Here is a 21,649-nt window from a genome sequence, read left to right as displayed (position 1 = left end):
AATAATATACCAGACTCTGTCTAGGTATACAAGTACCCTACCTAATCCTAATATCAGGGGAGAGAAGAGTGCTGTCCCTTGATTTATTTAGATATAATCTTTTATTTTTTGTGTTACTGAGGATTTAACCAGTGTAATTGCACACCTTTATTTTATTTTATTTCACCTTATTTTACTTTGAGACAGGGTCTCACTAAGTTGCCAAAGCTGACCTCAAACTTGTGATCCTCCTGCCTCAGCCTCTTGAGTCTCTGAGATTATAGGCATATACCACCTCACGTAGTTATATATTGCCTTTGGAAAATAAAAACACTACTGCCAATATTCTTTTCATCATATCCATTCATCAACAAATATTTATATACACAAGTAGGAATAGGTATCACATCTAATCTTTGCTAAAATATATATAAATGCATGAGCATGATACAATTTTACAAAAAACATACACAAATACAAATATTACTGTGTATACACATACATGCAGATGTTTATATGTCTGTATACTACATACACAGAAGAAAGTCTTAAAGTACATCAAAATGGCATCAATGGTATATGTTGGTGGGATTGGGGTAATGCTGATTTTGTAAATATAATTTTCTGTGTAATTTATATTCTCTTTCAAAAACAGAAGAAAAATTAGTTTTTTGAATTGTCTGAAAAAGTAAAACCCCAAAGTCCTAACTCAAATGTTACATTGCTTTGGAAATCATATCAATTTAGACACTCACTGTTTTTAAAATGACAATATGGCTAGACTCCAGGACACTGCTTATAATATATGTCATTGCTTCTTGCCTGTAGCAAGAACAATTCTCCATGTGGTCAAAACAAGACAGCACTGTTAGTTTTTATGTTTTACTAGCTTGCTTCAAACAAAAGCCAAAAATAACTTGTGAACATTTCCCCCATATCTTCCTTTCTTGTTTTCTTGAAATGGTTAGATTTACTTATATGGGAATTTGGTTTTTGTTTATCTTTTAAAATGTGCATTTCGACAAAATTATCCTATTCATCTTACCATATGTGTGTGCGTCTGTGTGTGTTTACATCTCTCATACTGCTCTATGGCATTCTTCATTTTATGGTGGGAGTTGACCTTTGCTTAGCATGTGACCTTGTATATGAAACTTATTTCTATGAAATTGGCCTGGGAGTGCTGCCTGTTCTACTCCATGGCCCTTTAAAACCATATGTCTATTTCTATCCAGTAAATTGTAAATTCCTTCAAGTAGACAGTAGTATCTGACTTATCTATCTCATTCCAACCACAGGAATACTTTCTGCATGTTATAGATGAATAATTAATGTTGCTCTAAAACTAAGGTCTGGATGTTACTATTGCATTGTGCTATGCAGTTGCCTATGTTATAATAATTGTTTCATCTGTGTAACAGCACCTTTTACTTAGATAATAAATTTTCACAGGATGAAGAGCCAAAAAAAAAAAGTAGAAACATGATTTATTTACCATGACTTTTGATCTATTTTATCATCTTTATGATAGCTTCTAAGACTTTAGCAGGGTATTTCCTGAATGTTCTGGAACACACACTAAATTCTTTAAATGAAGAATTTGATAGATAGTACATGATGTTATTAAGAAAACTAAATTTGATTCATTTTGTCCTATCTTCTCCTTACTTTTTGTCTATTTTTCATTTGTTGTTTTTACTTTGGAATTCTCCTTTGAAAGCACTTGGGGAATAAGAGGAAAGTTGAGGATAGCTCCTTTCCTTGAAGGCTTCTGTCTATTTGAGGAAAGAGATGAGTTAAGAGGGAATATGGCAGGTATTTGGGGGATCTGTATATTACAGATCATGCTTGTGAAGGAGTATTGGACCATGATAAAACCATGAAATAATTCCCATGGATTTGAAAAAATATATTTATAATGAATTCCATTATGATCTGATAGAATACAAGGTAGTGTCTCTATCTTCTTGTATTTGCTAACATTAACTTTGTGGCATAATATATGGTCTATTTTAGAGAAGGATCCATGTGCTGCTGAGAAGAAAGTGTATTCGCTCTTAGTTGGATGGTATATTCTATAAATGTCCGTTAAGTCTAAATTATTGATTGTGTTATTGAGATCTATGGTTTCTTTGTTCAATTTTTGTTTGGAAGATCTGTCCAGTGGCAAGAGAGGTGTGTTAAAATCACCTAGTATTATTGTGTTATGGTCTATTTGGTTTCTGAAATTGAGAAGGATTTGTTTGATATACATGGATAAGCCACTGTTTGGGGCATAGATGTTTATAATTGTTATATCTTGCTGATTTATGCTTCCCTTAAGCAGTATGAAATGTCCTTCTTTATCCCTTCTGACTAACTTTGGCTTGAAGTCCACATTATCTGAAATGAGGATGGATACTCCAGCTTTTTTGCTGAGTCCATGTGCATGGTATGTTTTTCTCCATCCTTTCACCTTTAGTCTATGGGTATCTTTTTCTATGAGGTGAGTCTCTTGCAGGCAACATATTGTTGGATCTTTCTTTTTAATCCAATCTGCCAGTCTATGTCTTTTGATTGATGAATTCAGGCCATATGAATTCCACTTTGTAATTTGAAAGAGGACAAATATTTTTCAAATTAAAAAAAATGGCTCTGGCACAAAGGGGAAAAAAAAAAAAAGGTCTACAGGACTTATTGACTCAGGATTATAGGGTTTTTTTTTTTTTTTTCCCACTTTTTGTCCTCTGTGCCTCTTTTTCTCATCTTAACATGGAATTGTTAATAGTTTCTATCACCTGAGAGTATTTTGAGGATTCAAAGATGTAATATATATGAATCACAGAGAATATTGTCTTCAACATAGTAAGTAGATTTTTTAAAAAATAAAATCTTGAGGTCCTTGCAATAGACCAGTCATAAAATGATCAGCACCTAGTGTAATTTGAATTTCTACATATCTGAAGATGAAAAATAAAATGAGACCTTAAAAAAGTTATTATTAGTGAAAATAAGGTAATCTTTTACATTAAAAAGAAGGGTAGCAGAGCTGGGTCCACTTGTGCATACCTGTAAAATTACTTATAAGGCTGAGTGAGACATCCAATCTCAAGTTTGAGGTCAGCCTGGGCAACTTCGCATGACTCTCTCACACAATAAAAATAAAAAGTCTAGGGTTTAGTTCAGTGGTAGAGCACCTCTGGGTTCCATCTCCTGTATCACAAAGAAAAGGCTAGCAGTGTAAAATCAGTGACAGCAACACTAACTAGATGAGGAATGGCAATTAATAAAGCCCAGTTCAGATTATATTGAGAAAACAGAGAAGAGGCATGGTGTCACAATCAGTGACCTTAAATGTGCACAGAAACTAGCTTTATAAACATTTTCAAAGTAGTTTGCTAAAATGCAGAAGGACAAACAGTGGATATGCAAGTGTAAAAGAGATAGTCACTGAAAGAGTGATCTGAATCAGGCAGTTGGTCATTTTCTTTGGATTTGTGACTGTCTCAATTTAATTATTTTATTAAAGGGTCAGCATATTTTCCAAGTCCTTAGGGTGAAAAATAGAAAAGGAAATAAACAGATAGCAGAGAAATCATTGTTGAGGCTTTGGGAAGAGGATAATGAGTTCTGCTCTCGTCACAAATTTTAAAACATGGAAATGATTTCTCTATATTGTGATGGCTATTTAAGGCCTTGATTTCTCAAAATATGGGTCTTGCAGAAAGGAGACTGCAAGATGTGCTCTTCAATGGTCCTGCTGTCAGGCCAACTAGCACTCCTACACTTGGACCAGCGACCTTGTGGCCCCACAGAGAACAATCGAGACAAGTCTGAGGAGATTGTCATGAGTGTTCAAACAGATCATAAGTTTTCAGCAGGGATATTGAGCAATTCAACTTTAGCAGCCTGTGGTGTCCACATTTCAAGAGTCAGGTCATTGCATGTCCCTGATTTGCTTTCTGCCCCTTGGCATATTTTCAAAGAACAAAATATGACATGTGCATGTCTTTTGGAGCAGTAAGGGGCAAGAAAAATTGTCACATCGATATCTATCCTTCACGATCCCAGGTAACAGGTTGTAGCTTGTTCTAGTTTCTGTCGTGCTATCATGCCATGGGGGATAAGGGAACACAGATATCATATTTATCAGTTCAAGTTTAAACTCTAGTTTTTGCTTTGAGAGTACAAGTGACACTGCTCAGTAAAAACCAATTATTTCACATACTATGGATAACAATAATGTGTTGTACATTGCAAAAGCCTAGAAGAAAGGACTTTGAAAGTTTTCCCCATCAAGAAATGGTCAATATTTGAGGAGCTTTCTGTGTTTAGCCTGATGCAATAATTACATAATATATGCATGTATTGAAATATCACATAATGCCATTAATATGTATAACTTTATGCTTTTATGTCTCTGTCAAAAGTAAATTTAATTTTAAAACCTGTATACTGGTAGCTATTGTATGCAATTTTGATGTAGTTATATTAATTTCTCATGAAATTATGGCCTTTAATATGGTCAGTAGATCAATAGAAAAAGAAATTAAACAGAGTTAAACTATACTAGTGAAAACACAGTACAGCTATAAACAGTCAAATATGATAACCAAAGAAACCAAGCACAATACAATAGATTTCTCTTAGTCCGTTACTTCTTTAACCACTTTTTTCTTTTAGAATGTTTTCCCTAGATTTTACTGTTTTAACAAACAGCACCAACTTTCAGATGTTAATAACAGTGTTTATTTCTTGATCATGTTTCATGTTTGAATAGGTCAATAAAATTGGGCTAATCAACCTTTAATCTCTCACTTGATCCGACTTTACTTTGTATAGTTCTCACAAGATTAGACTCATATGTTTAAACAGTCATAATTTAAGTAAAAAATAACTTTAAGAATTCCTTATACATGGCTATAATCCCAGTGCTGGGGAGGCTGAGGCAGAAGGATCTCAGTTCAAAACCAGTCTCAGCAACTTAGCGAGATCCTAAGTAACTCAGTGAGACCCTGTCTCTGAATAAAATACAAAAAAAGTGCCCCTGGACTCACTCCCCAGCACCAGGAAGGAAGGAAGGAAGGAAGGAAGGAAGGAAGGAAGGAAGGAAGATTTAACATTTAACATTCACAATATTAAATAATGTTCATAAATTTACTTATATCAAACTCAGATGACATGCAAATTTTGTTATAAAAATCAATGTCTTAAGAAACCTGAAAAACTTTTTATTTTATAATGTTCAACTTGCTTTACAGAAGAGAAAAAAATAAAAGAAAGGAAAGAAGTAGGAAAATAAATATATGAGATAGTGAAAAAAATACATAAAATAAGAAAGTAAAAATGGAAAATAGGAAAGAAAGTATATACATGTAAAGAGAAAAACATGGTTAAATCAAAAGAGATTGGGCAAGGCATGATTAACCAGGAAAGTTTCTTTTCCTGTACAATATTGGAACTGAGAAACTTGAAATAGTTTGAGTTGCTTTAAGATCATTTTTGAAGAGAGGAACCTGGATTTCAACCAGGGCCTAATTACAAAACTCACACATTCCATATGGGTCACACATACCAGAACTTTAATTTAAACAATTAGTTAAATTAATTAATGTAATTGAATTAAATTTTGTACTTGGTTGTTTCATATGTAAAACCAGTTTCCATATGAAATTACTTATAGGCAAACACTTTTAGGAAAAAAAAATAAATAAATTTCTTAATTTACTGCCTCCTGTGACAACTGAATGGGACACATTTATGTCACTGAATGAATACAATTTATTTAATTCCAAAATTACTAGAATAAAGAATTAATGAATAACTGCATTAATGAAAAAGGAAGGAATAAAGTTTAAAAAGAATTTGGTGTCATATGTAAAACTTTTCCGTTAGTGTATTAACCTCCCTTTCAGAAAGAAATTCTTTATTGGTAACTAGCTGCAAGCATGTTCCTATGAATATTTCTATATTTACAGACTAGGGCATAACATATGCATATGAATATGACACTTATATGTATGTATGTGTATTCATATGTGTTCAAATATGCCTCTTCCACACCTTCATGTATTCATTCATTCATTTTGTCAACATCACATATATATGTATTTATATATATACTATGTATCAGATACTGTTAAAGATGAGGGACTCCACAGATAAATAACAGATAATCTCTACCTTTAAGTAAGTCATAGTCAAGCACAGTTATAGGCGAATGCATCTTTACATATTTATGAATGCATATATAGAAAAACACAAAAAAATAAATTTGGAGTACTTGTGATTGTTGATTAAATACGTAGTGATATTCATAAGTAACCCCTAATTGCAGTTTTTTCTCCTGTAAAAAGCCACTGAAATTTGGTGCTGGGGATTGAACCCAGTGCCTTGGGTATGCAAGGCAAGCACTGTACCAACTGAGCTATATCACCAACCTGCCACTGAAATATTTTGTAGCACTTTGTATGTATTGAAGAAATTCATCTCTACGTTGTGACTCAGACCCTCATAAACCCTCTCTCCTTGAATCTAAGAATAGCAGTCTAACACTTGCATTAGAAAAGAAATGTGTGTTAATGAGGATCTTTTGTCATAAGCTTTCAGATGTGTTTGTCTTTAATATGTAACTATAAATGTTAAATCTGGTGAGTGTTTTGTGACTAGTTTGCATTTCTGTAGGGTGGACAAATTTGTTAAATTTGTTAATTCATAGTGAAGTTAATAGCAAATCTTGCTTATTTTATCTCATTCTGCCACGTGTGTGTGTGTATATGTGTGTGTGTGTGTACCTATATAGGAGAGAGGTACATATGTATGTCTACACGTTTTTTATTGTTTTTGATTGCTTGGATTTTTTAAGCAATTAAAATTATTGAAAAAATTCTTTTGGCGTAGCATGGTGGCACATACCTGTGATCCCAGTGACTTGGGAAGCTAAGCCAGGAGGGTGGCATGTTCAAAGTCAGCCTCTGCAAATTAGTGAGGCCCTAAGCAATTTACTGAGACCATGTATCAAAATTAAAAATTTTTTATAAAAACCTTTGAATGCACCATTCCTGCATCATGCTTATGGCTAAATGGTACTCATTGGGAAGTTGAAACTTACACTAACACAGGTCCTTTTATCAATCATGAATCAGTCTGGAAATTGTTGGTGTTACCTTTTGGTAGATAAGTAGGGATCATCAAGAAATCTTGTAATTAGTAAAAGGTATGTGCTGAAGTAGCAAGAGGAAATTGTGTGTTGAATTAATTTCTCAACTTAGACTATAAACAAATAACTAATACCTGTCACTAAAAAAAAAAAAGAAAGAAAGAAAAAAGAAAAAATGGCTCTGTCACCAAAAGTGAATTGAAAACTTTTATAGAATCAGTCATATATTTTACTTACAGAGACATTTACACTCAAAGCTTTGTAAGGTCCCTTGACACCCTAACATGCCCATTGCATAAGATCAACACACCTTGCACAGTATTTAATAACTGCAGTTGGATAAGCCACACGTTCCCATAATAATTTTAGGTATCATTACCCACACCCTGGACATTCAAAGAATTAAGAAAGGACTTTGGGGTTTTCATAGAAAAATTCTTTATTGCTGGCTCTTACTTTGTGCTAAATATAAAATAATCAGATGTCAAGTTAGTTGGTTTATCACTGAGCACCAAGATTTTCCCTCCACAAAACCAATGTTAGAATTAGACATTTACCTTAGGAACTCTCCACTGCTGTCACCACATACATTTAGTTTTTCTTCCCACCTTTAGCTATATAATTATAACCACTGTTTCTAATGTAATGATCCACTTTTATGTCTTCAATTATATCCACCATATTACTTAATATTAATTTTATTATTGTTTCTTTTCCATTCTAGTTGATGCATGTAATGTATTCATTTAAGTAGCATTAGCCTACTCATTCTTAAAAAAAACAAAAACAAAAAACAAAACAAAACAAAACAAAAAAAACCTTTCTGATCTGCTTTCAGTAAAATTTCCTGAATAATATCTCAAGGGTAAACGTTTTCCATTGTTAGGGGTTTTATTTCAGTTTTATTTATTCAATCATCACTTAATGTCAGTGGCAACTGTTGCACAAGTGGACTGCAAAAAATTCTATGCTTAAAACTTTTGTAACTTAAATCTATGGATAATTTCTTGGTAAACCACATTTCATTTTGTCTATATTCTGCCTTACTTCTGAAAAATCACTTTAATCCATTTTATTAATTTTATTTCTTTGAAGGCCACCTCAATTGAAATGTCTCATTAACATTTATCTTCCTTAAAATAATCATTGGTAAGGGTTTATTGTATGAGTCATTACCTTTTTATACTTTGCCCCATTTTACTTAACTTCTCTGGAAGCAAGAACTTTCTGATCAAATGTTCTTAATATTAACATGGGAATGATTTTGCCTTAATCCTGTCAGTACTAATTAGCACTTAAAGATGTAATCTTTTATTTTAAAATTAAGTACTAAAATTAATAAATAATTATATAATTGAATCAGGTTTACTCATACATCAAATATAAATAAATTTAAAATACTAACACTGGCTCTTTGACTAAAATAATTCAAAGTAAAGCAAAGCCCTGGAAAAAGTAACAGTCAAATTTGGGTTAAGAATAGTACATAATAAATAGTAATTATAGTACCAAACAGTTTATTTTAAAAAATCAACTAAGAGAAATGTAAACTGTGGAAATTAAAAATTATACTAATTAAGTCATATAAGGGTTATACTTCTTTTTATGCTTTAAATGACTTTTCCAATTCGTATACCTTTAATGATGACTCTTTAAAGATATATTAGTATCTTAGATACCAATAGTATCTTGGAATCACTCCAAAAATGTGAAGTTAATATCTAGAAGGATATTAATAACATTCAATAATCCCTCACAGTCACTGCCAGAGGCAGATTATTGAGCATTGCAGGATCACAGGTCTGAGCCAAAGTTCTAATTCTTATAATTTTACTACTCAAAAACATATTGCATTTGCATTCAACCAAGTAGTATTTTGACTCTCTTATTAAAAACCTGGTACTGTCCTTGGATGAGGAAATAAAGAAAAGCATTTCTTTTTACTTCTACATTGAATTAAAAAGATCATGATATAATCTCACATTTTTTTCCTACCATTTACCAGTTATACTTTTCAGTATGTTATTTGAACATGCACTTACTTCCTCATTTCATATGGTGGATAAATTCTTTGTTATAGGGTTATTCTTGAAGTTGAATATGAGTGTATTATTATATATGAAAGTGCCCACCTTAGGATCTGGGACATAGTTCAGGAAATGTTAATTGAACCTTATCAAAAATTGCAGATGCAAATTTGGGTGAGAAATATTTGAAAAATATTAACAATTAAGAATCTTTATATATCAAATAATTTTATGTAAGGATATTATGCAGCAATGACAGATGAAATATAGTTTTAAAGTAAAACTGAGCAGTCAAATAAATATCTAAATATGTGTACCATAATACAAGCACACATGGAATTTTGCAGTCCTAGTTACTTCAAGAGAAGTGGGTTAGAGGGTAGAGCTTCTAAGTCAGGAGTGTCATATAAATGTACTCCTGTACTCAACAACAAAAGAGTGGAATTTGAAGCCTTAATAAAATTAATGTTTTAAGTGGCTGTTCTTATAATACTACTACTCTTTCACTGTGTGAAAATGTTTTTGCGTAAATCTGATAATGCATAACAAGTAATCATTTTTAAAAATTTTTATTGAATAAGATTTAGAAGCATTGAGATATGCATGACACCATTTTTCCAAGGCTTCTTAGGTTCCTTTTTGTCATTTTTTTTCTCCTATGTGGAGATAGAGAAAGGTATATTAAAAGATTTTTCTTTCGGAATACTTCTATCATCATGGTTAATAAGGGTAACCTCACACATATATATATGAGGAAAAATTCAATTTAAAATTGCTTTAAGGTTCACCTTTGAATTTCACACGGTTGGAAGAGTCCTATGACCTTTAAATTTGATGAAAAGAGAAAGCACATATATCCTCATTATTTTGTTTAGAAGTCCTCACAAACTGAGTGACTTTAGACCACATTTCTGCAACATGACAGGAGCAGTTGATATAAATTGATCATTGTTACTATGAAAGATTTTAGTGCATATTCAGTATTTTACAACTGATTTTATTCTCTGTAATTATCACTGTACTACTCCAGGGCTATCATTATTTTGGACACATTAATTATATGTCTTATATTTGTGTTATTAAACATAATAACTTCCATTTTAAATATTATATTTCATTCCCTTGGATAAGCCAAACTTATTTTGATATTTTAAAGGTGTTCATGGTATTTTCTTGTAATATTTTGCACTCTTACCTCCACACACAGTGTTCTTGTTTGCTGCAGAATATTATGATTGAAACCAAAATGCAGTAGCTGTATAATAATTATAAAAACTGTAAATGACATAAAAAATTAGCTACATGTTTCAAATAGTGACATTCATATGAGAGTTAAGTATGAGAAATAAATAAATAAATAAACCACGTGGTTTGCCAGATACTGTCTAAAGAACTTCTAGCTAGATCATTTAATCTTTTGAGCAATAATGTTGGCATACATATTATTATACTATAACTTAAAATTGATTGAATAATATTTGGTATAAGTACAAAATACGTGGGAGTATAGTACTGATGTTGAATATTTTGTAAAGTATGTTTTGCGAATTATCAGTTTACCTCTATATAATATGGATTCCTGACCACAATTTCAGTATGCTTACTGAAATCACTCATGTGTGAGAGCCCAGAATATGAATTTTAACAAAATTTTCAATTTGATGATCATGATTGTAGTCTAGAACATAAAGCAAATGTCACAAAATATATTGTGATTAAGAGCATTTTATATATACAGTTATTGTGGAATTGGAAGAATTATACAATGTAACAGTAAATAATCTTTTTGCTCAAAGTCTGTAGCCTAGGAAAGAAGGGAGAAGTCACAGAATGCTAAATCAATAACCATTCATCAGGGAATTAAGTTGCTACACAAAGCTGCTAGGAGCATATTTAGATGATGATATAAAGAAAGAAGGACAGATGACTGACTAAATAAGAAAGAATATGTCTATATCTGATCCTAAAATTCATGAAATTAAAAAAAATCAGAGTGCTGTTGTGATAGGATGAATCTAATTTTCATTGTTTTAAGCTAAAGGGAAGCAGGAAACAACTGTCAAATATTTTTTACATGACTAATACACATTTGTGTTGATGACAAACACCATCAAACTGAAGGATTTCTTGGGAGAGCCATGCAGCACTAACTTACCAGTAACTGTTCCTAGATGAGTTACAGGGAGCAATGGATTACAACAGGGCAGGTTTAAAGATGACCACAGAGCATGCACTATGAATTTTTCTTGAGGAATAGTGAAACTGAGAGAGCAAATGCCAGAGAAATTATAGTGAGCATGATTATGCAAATAATTCAGTGAGGAATTGGACAGGAAATTTTGATGATCTGCACACATTCCATTTCTTAAATGCTCTGCCATTAATGGCTTTGATCATTGTAGTCTACTTAGATATGAAGATTTATGAATTTCCATAAAGATGGTAAAAATACTTGGTCTTAAATCAACCATTGGAAGAAAAACTTGTGGAGCAGCAAATGCTTTAAGTTGTAATTTTGTCAGATAGGAAACAAGAATAATGATTTCTATTTGATTTAATATCTCAAAAGTGATTATTTTTTAAGACTGGAACAAATGCAGAACAGTGGAACATATCTTATTTTATCTTTGGCCATAAAACATTTTATAAGTAGTAGAGGGAGAACTGCAAGGTGATCATCATCTGATTAAGACGTATAACTATTAACATTAATTATTTCCCCAATGCAGTCTTTGAGAATTATTTCCAGTATGAAATAAGTAAAACATTCTCTGAAGATTGGGAATTTAAATGCCTTCCCATGATTTAAAAGAGAAGAAATTTCTGACCACTAGAAGGTGTCTTATTTTTCTCTATCAAAAATACTGTGTTCTCAGCTATAGATAAATGAGGAAATCACACTATATTGTTGTTAAATGCTGTCTATCCTACTTAAATAATTCTAGTGTATAGAATAAGAATTGCACTATCTTTATCTTCTTTATTTAATAATCCCTCTTGGCAAGTATAGAGCTCCAAAGGTATGTTTTCTCAAAATTTCCTAAAGCATTTAAAATACATGATAGTCAAGTCAGAGCATAATTGGATCAATTAGTATTTAATCTTCCAATTCCTAAGCAATTCCACTTTCTGACTTCAAATCATGTCAGTGTAATGATGAGCCCCAGAGGTTCTTATCTATAGTAGCACAAAAAAATATTTATTAGGTCATTTCTTTAAGATGAATCCCAGTTTACTTTGGCCTTTTAATGAGGTAATGTAAAGAGCAAATTTTGGCATTTTAATAAATATTTAATTGTGCATAGTCTTGTATACAACAGCCATATAATTAAATTACTGAGTAATCACTATAATTTTTTTTCATTGGAGAATATAAAACATTTTCAATGATCTGTTAGGAAGATTTGACAGATGTAAAGCTACATAAAACCAAAAGGATTTTACAATTATCAGAGTTTATTCCAAGAACATGTTTACAAAATGGTCCTAAATGTCTTACTTTGAATTTTCTGTGGACTATGTCAAGAATTAGAATCTGTGAAGAAGTGGAATATTTTTTCCAGATAATTTGCCTGCAAAAAAAACACAAATGAAAAAGAAAAATAATATTCAAATATTTTATTCATTGTTCATTTTATCCTACTTATATGAAAATGTGCTCATTACATTATCCCACATCAATAATATAGACAGTGTAAAAGATCTGGACTTAAAATTTATTTAGCTCTTTTAATTAGTTACTTGTAGCATGATTTATCATAATTGTGTTGTATAAAAATTATATAATATGTAAGCTTTTTATGAGGTAACTGAACAAAAAGTTGGACTAATGCATGAATGGTGACCTGAATCATAATATAAACAATAATATTAATTTTCATTTAAATCATTCTCCATGCTCATAGTTTCATAATTTATCATTATTAATCAAATAAATATACTCTTGGATAGGAATAGTCTTGTCAATTATGCTGAAGGTAATACAAGTTTTTTGGAAACAAATTTCTGTGTCAATGATTTGAATTTGTCAATAGAATGATTTTATGAAATTTACCCATGTTTTATGACAGCAAATACTGTTTTCACAAAAATCACAAATAATGCACATGGCATAATAGAAACCTAGTTCAGAAAATAGCTTCAACTATCTGAATTGGCTGTGACAGAATTGACAGAAACCTTGAAATTGCAGTTATTTAGTTTGGTCCACTGTGCCCAGAAAGATCCACTTGGAATGATTCTGGAAGTTGTTCTTTTATTGTATACAACTATTCTTGATATGGTGGTATTTGACAGTCATTTTAAATAAGAAGTGAGGCCAATTAAATTGTTTCTCTGTGGGTTTCCTCTGACAGATTCATAGAGGCATCTGTGTTAGCCAATAGGCATTGTTCAAGCACAACTAAAATTGTTCCAGCATTTATTTTGATGCAACCACCTAATTATATAATTGTGATTTATGTTAAAAGAATGAATTTTAATTAGAACTATCATTTGTATCCTCTACTAGACTTATGTTAATACTGTTATGGTACTTATATAGAGAAAATGACTTTTGTCAATAAAAACTTGAACATATCCTCTTGGCTTCATACTAAGATAAATATGATTTTAAAAGGAAAGGCACTATAATTTCCTATCTCTGGTTAGGAAAAATATTGTGCAACATGAACTCTGAGACACATGACCATTTGCATTTGGTAGTTAGCTCCACCTTGGACTTTGGATAACCAGAAAAACAAATCATGGAATCTTATAAAGAAGGATTTGCTTTATACAAACACAATTTTTCTAAGTGACTACTTGCAATACTCAGCAATTCTTAATTTCCAATTTTACCATGACTTCAATACTGCTATTAAGTATGTCATTTTAAGTTGAACAATGAAGAAAAGTAGCTATAAATATTAATTTTAAAAGGTATTTAAACAAGTAATATCTAATTGAACTTACCTTCAGCATAGTGACAATATGCAGGAATCTCTATGCAGTATTTATCAATCTGTGATGACTGGCTGCTATGTCATTTCATTTGCAGTTTCTACATTAACAGGCCCCTGGGTTTTATTATTTACTAATTTGTTGTTATTGTTGTTTGGATCTTTGTAGATGCTCCACCAACTGGTCAGGCACACAGTGTGAGAGGCCAGCCCCAAAGAGCAGCAGATCTGATCATATCAGCACAAGTAAGTTCCTCAGAATAATATTTTGTGTGGTCTACATAGTGTAGAAATTATACGTGTGTGTGTGTGTGTGTGTGTGTGTGTGTGTGTGTGTGTGTGTGTGTGTAAAATGCCATTATTGAAGGAATGGACATTACAAAATCTTCATGGAATTTTTCAAATGATCATCATAGTCCAGGTGTTTTTGAAAGAGGAGGCACTGAGCTCTACTCTGGTGGCAGGATTCAACATTTATGTGCTTTTTAAGGCAGTTTTCATGATGCACATCTGTGAACCTAGGATTGACTTTTCTTAGAAAATGTCCATCAATTACAAAGGTTGCAAATACCACAAGGATGTGAGAATGCTTCAGGAAGAAAAATGATTCTGTTTACGTAGAGCAAAGTATATATCCTTTTGAAATACATTTCAATATGTTGTTGAAAAACCAGACTGGATTGATTAGTTTAAAGAGTAGTAAATTATCAAGCAAGTTATAAGTATTGAAGTTGACTTATTGCTTCTTTGTCTTTGAAGTAGGGGTTTTGAAGTGTATTAAAATATATATTAACATTTTTCCAAGCCTGCTTTGTGCAGCTGTCATTTGGGGGCAGGTCTAGGCCATCAGCATTGTGAGTTGTTGTTTATAATTTAAAGGCTGTTATGCAAAATTTTAAAAGAGAAATCTGAAGTAAAACGTCTTCATTCATACATATTTTTATTAATTGACCATAGGTGGAAAGAATTAAAATAATTTATAATGTGTATCAAGTGAGTAGGTACATTTTTGAGAAGGAAAAACAATATCCCTGACAGACCAGCATTTACCTTACTATTTTTTTACTAGTCTTTTACTGCTGGAGACACAGAATTCATAAAGACAAATGAAAAATATACTACACGATTTTTGTACCCTAAAAGGAGCCTCCAGTGTTTGCTGATATACATATTTGTTGTCTCTGTTTACAAATAGATTCTATCATTATTTGAAATACTTCAAGCAACATTGTCCATACCTGCATCATTCACAAATTAATTTGCTTTATAATCATGACCACCTTTGAAACATGACAGATAGTTATAGAATAAATATTCTGGTAGTGAATATTTTAATTTGAAGAGGTGATGTAACCCTCACCTCTGATCTTTGGTCATGAGCATTTTGTATTTACCTTAGAAGATGCATGCCATCTTTAGGTCAGGGACGGGAGCAGCCCTTAGGGAAGCTATGGGCACGTAATTATAGGACTAGGGCCGTTGGGATTTAAGGAATTGTTTCATAAAATGATAGATGTGGCAAAATATGCCTTTTGAATTTGATACACAAAGAGAGAGGAAAAGAAAAAGAAAGCACTTCCTCTTCTTTCTTCCCAGGATCTTGTGGCTCAAACTAATAATACTACTAATAATTCTGGAGGCATACTAATTTAAATGTTATTTTGTAAACTATTTGCAAAGCTCAACAGACATTAAGAGCATTTTTTAAAATAAAAAATGTTTTTAAGTTACCAATCAGTTAAACACTGAATTTATAAATTGGGATTTGAAGTTAAAGTGCTTGAACCATTTTTTAATAGCAATTACTCAGTTATTAATATAAATAAGATACAAAGACTTTTAGAAAGACTTTTAATATTTGTAAAATTCTTGAGAAGAAGAAAATAGAATAGAATGCCTGTTGAGTTTTCAAATTTTATATGAGGTCCATACTCACAGGGAAATTTAGACATTTGGAAAATGATTCAAAGAATGCTTCAGATGTTTCTGTTGAGGAAAGGTGTCTCCAATGATGGACAACAACCTCCCTTAGGAGGAAATGCCTCTTATTACAGGCAACAGTTCTTAAATAAAGGATAACAAATAGGAGGAGTTGCAAGCTATTGTAACCTTGCTCCCAAAGATTCTGTGACTATTTCTTCCATCACTAATTTAAAGTCATTAAATTTAATGGAAGTATCAATGCACATTGAAAGGGCTATTAGCTACGTAAATGTCAAATTATCACAGACTAGAACAAAGTTGACCAGATAATGACTCTATTAGAAGGTGTTATCATCAGGCACTTTTTGCTTAAAGAAATTTGCCTCAATAGTTCTGAAAGGGGGAAAAAGATAAACTCATCCTTGTTATAGTATGAGATTTACTTGGATTCTCTCAGGTAAAATCCAGTTATTTTTGAATGATTGGCAAACATTCCCCAAACACAAGCATAAGGCATAGGAAGACACGTGAATAAGAAAGGTTTATATTTTAAGATGATGTTTTCAAATCTGCATTTCCATTTAAGATGAAGTATCTCATAATCATTGGTCCTCAGCATAGTCAAGAATACATTGCCTTTATTTGCCCAACTACTGTCAATTTGCATGGAAATTCACCTTTCTAATTCATGCACAGCTTCCTTAATTATCTTGGAGTAGTGGTACAGGTGTTTTCTGGCCCTTGATGTTTAAAGTATTTTAAAACCAGCCTGTGTAATTAGGCAGGTTATTATCCCAGGGCTTTGTGCTTAGGTTCCACTTGAAAAAGCTAGTTTGACTCTTCTGAAGAGTTCTAAACTCAGTTTGATAAAATATTCATTACATACCCCTATTTGAAATTCACATAAAGTTTTTGAGATTGGATGCTCAAAGTTTGCATTATGCCAGTTTTAGTATCTGCTAAAATTAAAGAAGATAAAAATATACGCAACATTCTGTGGACCAGTACCATAGAGATGCTATAGTTTACTGTGTAACATTAGAGATGAGATACCTGTCAGGGAGTCATTGTTTCTCATTTCTTTCTTCCCCTTAATCCCTTGTATACTACCATGTTTTAACATGGAAAAATAAACTGGCTATATGACAAATTAGCAAATACAGGATTGAATTAAAAAAGGAACACAACAATGCATTTGCCCTAACTCTCTGAAAGCAGATGTTTATCGATTTATATCACATGTCAAGGACTGTAATTGACCTCAGAGATTAGATGAGTACAACAGACAGAAAATGCCCTTTCTCAGGAAACTGAGCTTCTAGTGGGGTAGAGAACAATAAAATGAGGAAGCAAATAAGTGAACATATAAATGAATAAATAATTGTGAGTTTTCTTGGCTCTGCGAAGGAAACAAACAAAAATATCAAAGATAGAGACTGGCAACAGAAGACTGAGCTCAGCATAACATTTTTTTCCAGAAGTACAAATGACCAGCTCATTTATATGACTTTCATAGCCTCACTTGTTTTTCTCCACAGTCATATCTCCTCCACCACTATGCATTCTACATACCAGACTATTTGTCCCTCCTTAATGTTAATCCCCCAGGTTTTCATATTGTCTTCGGGGAACTGAAGAGGACTCTTCTCTCAGTTGTCAGAGACACACAGTCCTCCTATACCAATATCATGTTGGGTGTACTTCCTTTATGGTCCCAGGGCAGCACTTAGCTTCTGAAAGGTAGTATTTCTGGTGTTGAATAAGCCCATTCGTTTGTCATCCTGTGATAAACATCAAGCAGTAAAAGAGGAAGTTCATTTGTATCCTCTGAAAAAGGAGAGTATACATTAGTGTATGGGCCATAACAAGCACTTAAGATATATCTACTAAATGAAATTCAAATACATCAACTGTATTTGAATGCTTAGAACTGTGCTATCTGCAAAACAAAGAGAAACGAACTTTCTATTCTATCAAAGAGCTTAGAAATATACTAATACTGGGCTGGGGTTGTAGCTTAGTGGTAGAGTGCTTGCCTAGCACAATGTGAAGCATTAAGTTCAATCCGGCACCACATAAAAATAAGTAAATAAAATAAAGGTATTGTGTCCATCTACAATTAAAAATATTATATATTTATGTATATATATATACACTAATACTAATATATTGTGAAAAACATAAAATAGCAGCATGAACAGGTGCCATGGGAAACATATATTTAAAATTACTCATTATGCATGAACATAGTACTTTCTGTGTTATTGACATAATGCTATTTACGCAACTTTGAAATATTGTTGATGACATCCATTTTATAGCTGAGTAATCTAAGACCAAAGATAAGGTTATGTGGCTAATAGGATTTGAACAGAAGTAGCCTGGCTTTAGTCTATTATCCACCTCTCCCAGAAAGGAAACTCTTCCTCATAGCAAGGTGGTAATGCAGTTCATCCTTTTAATGGAAAAGTGGTGCATAATGGGGTTTCAGAACCATGTTGCAACAGAAGATTCATTCTATTTTGCATGAAAAAGTTACTGAGCCAACTCCTCTACTCTTAACAAGTGCAGTCTATACATTTTTTATGAGTTTGTAATAATCCATCAATAACATACCACTAAAATTCACTTGCAATAGGCCTGGATAGTTGCATGTTAATGATACAATATTTACATTTATGGCTAGATATGCTACTTTGAAGATACTTATTTTGATAAATATCTCATTTATAATTTTAAAAAATATGTGTAGTTACTAGTCTTTTTCATCAATAAAAACTATTTTACAAAAAGTAAAAATATTGCAAAACTGCTACCCTGCATTATTTATTGTTGGCACTAAGCATGAATGCAGTTACCTTGATTGGCTACATAAACATATCAGAAGTCTAGAATCTTAAACAGAGCTGTAATATATGGCATTGCAACTGCCATTATTGGTGGGAAAAATAAAAGAAATTCTTTTGTTTTCTGGCATGCATAATTAATAGCTTTCTACCTTATAGGAATGACAGAAACTATGTGGGAAAAGTAAAATCTAATTTTCTAAATTGTTTATAATCTCATTAGGGGAAAAGAAATTTTATATAGTTTAAAACCAATATTGATAGGTATTTTACATCTACCAATTATACAAATTTTAGCAGAAAAGAATAAATAATGAAGCGAAGATATTTATACAATCACAATCAATCAGTTGAAGTCATAGCTTATGAAGAAACCAAGCTGTTCCTTGATATTTAAAATTTGTGAACAAATGTTAATTACTATCCAAAGTGCCAGATTCTCTGCTTTCATTAATTGCTAATAAATTACATATGTGTATGAAGTTCACTTTCCCAAAACCAAAGAGGTATTATAATATCAAACTCACTATGGTGTATAGTTCTGGTAAAATGAAAAATAAATAAATTTTACATTTTAGAAAGTAGTTAAGGAAGTTGATTCATTTTTTCATGTATACAAGAGCTTGTTATTTGGTTATTTTAGGAAAGTTATTTCTTGTTTCTATTTAGAAAATTGTCTTAAATATAAAATTTCCTTAATTATGACTTTTTTTTTTTTTTTTAGTAAGTGACCTCAGTGTGGACTATCTTACCCAGGTCACCTCTTGCTAGAACTATTAAAACACATCTATACTTCTATATGAAAGTCCCTAAATGACTATTTATTATTCATAATATAGCCATTAACTCCTCCTCAGTACTTTTACATGCCCATGCATTTGCAGAGAAAAATTTATCTACTTAATAGATTCTTAATAATAATTCTTAATGTTTCACTTCTTAGTCATTCCAGATTTCTATATTAAATTTTATTTTTTTGTTGGATTGCTTTGTTCCTTAGGCAAACCACTGATTAATCTGACTTGACTAAATCAGCCCAATGTTTACCTTTGCTTCATGGACACTAAATATTTGCCTGCTAAAAACGTTAACATTAGTTAGTGATGGAGCTACTTAATACTCCTGTTATTAAGCAACCCTTGGATTCAATTTTATTCATGACATAAGTGACACGTAATGGTGGGTGTATCCTCCTTCTTGGAACATCCATGAAGGGATATTTTCGTCTACTAACTTATCTGACTAAAATAATAGTAATGATAACAACAATAACAATAATAATAGTTCACCCTTATTTCCAACCTAGAAAAAAGAGACAAAGACTTTTCCAGTTTCTTTTCACCCTTAGCTCAGCTGCATAAACTAAGACAAATATTTGAAGATCCATTTTAGTAGTGATAAAAAGTAAAACCATTCTGTTTTATTTTGGGAGATTCTGGAGATTGAACTCAGGAGTACTCTACCACTAACTCACATCCCCAGTCCTACTTTGTATTTTATTTAGAGAGGGGGCCTCACTGAGTTGTGTAACACCTCACTTTTGCTGAGGCTGGCTTTGAACTGGAGATCCTCCTGCCTCGGCCTCCTGAGTTACTGGGATTACAGGCATGTGCCACCACGCCCAGCAAAACTATTCTTGTATACATGAAAAAAATGGGAAAATGAACATTAACAACATAAGATAAAACCACAAAATGTGTTTTTTTGAAACTATTCAGAAACTAAAACTTAAAGAGACTCCTCTGCCTCCTCACCCTTATTAAAAAAAAAAAAAAAAAAAAAAACAAACAGCTCTGTTTATATGTCTTTTTGTCCCTGGTTTATTGGTGAAGAATGGGAACTGCAAAGAGTATATGAAAGTTACTCAAGGCCTCTCTTCCAGTAATCATGAAATTGATATTTAAGCCCAGGTCCATCCAAATCCAACCCTTATTTTCCCTTTTCTTTTCCAGGCTACTATCAAACTTGCCACTTGTACTCAGGGTCAGAAAATATTTATAGCTAAGAGAACAAAACTAAGGGTGGGAATGTGGCCAGTGCAATTGTGTAAATGTGTATTCTGTCACATTTGATTTATAAGTAGTTACCAGCATGTCCTTGCATTATTGCAAGTAAATGTGTGTGGTGGGAATCAGTAAACCTAGGCTGACAAAGAAGCCACCATTTCTAATCTCCAAGTATTTAACTGCAGTATATAAATGAAAAGCCATCTAAAGAAATATTCCCAGAAAACTGTGTGTTTGATAGGAAAACAGTATATTAGTAACATAGTGATGAACTCAGAATACAAATTTGGGTCACAATTATTTTTAGTATATGAATGGCAAAATGTTTTGGCATAGTAAAGTGCTTGGCTGTGTCAGGCTTTCTTTATTTTACTTAATTATTTGTCTTCTCTTTCATTTATTTTCCAGGAAGCATTGCCATCATTGTGCCTCTTGTCCTTTTGGTGACTTTGATAACCACCTTAGTAATTGGTTTAGTTCTTTGTAAGAGAAAAAGAAGGTAAGATTCAGTGTTCTGGGTTAATATTTAGTGAATGAATCATGAAAAAGTTGAAGAAATATAGTTATTTACAAAAATTTCTTATACCATGATTTAGTTATTCCAACTACAATATCCTATACTTTACAAACCCTTTTAACCCTCTAATTTACATGATTGTAATTTATTCAAATCTTCCCTTGTATTATGTTGGTAGAATGGCGTTATTTATATATTCTTACAAAACTAACAAGGGCCATACTTCTTAGAATTTCAGTACTCATTCCTTAAAACAGCAGGGCCTCTGAAGTA

At 32.1% G+C, this 21,649-nt stretch overlaps 1 protein-coding gene across 5 annotated transcripts in view; it reads left to right on the top strand.

The window, feature by feature from the left end:
* The window catches only part of LRP1B (LDL receptor related protein 1B), a 1,899,381-nt gene that overhangs the window by 1,870,093 nt on the left and 7,639 nt on the right, over nucleotides 1–21,649 (top strand). For all 5 annotated transcript variants that reach the window (XM_079135584.1, XM_079135585.1, XM_079135582.1 and 2 more), the window contains 2 exons: nucleotides 14,254–14,330; nucleotides 21,268–21,358. In XM_079135584.1, the coding sequence (XP_078991710.1) occupies nucleotides 14,254–14,330; nucleotides 21,268–21,358 (168 nt within the window). The remainder of the gene's footprint in view (nucleotides 1–14,253; nucleotides 14,331–21,267; nucleotides 21,359–21,649) is intronic.

The sequence above is a fragment of the Sciurus vulgaris genome (assembly GCF_902686455.1).
Source record: "Sciurus vulgaris genome assembly, chromosome: 3".
In the NCBI taxonomy this organism is placed as follows: domain Eukaryota; kingdom Metazoa; phylum Chordata; class Mammalia; order Rodentia; family Sciuridae; genus Sciurus; species Sciurus vulgaris.
Note: the sequence above shows the minus strand (reverse complement) of the source record. Positions and strands in the feature narration are given on the sequence as shown.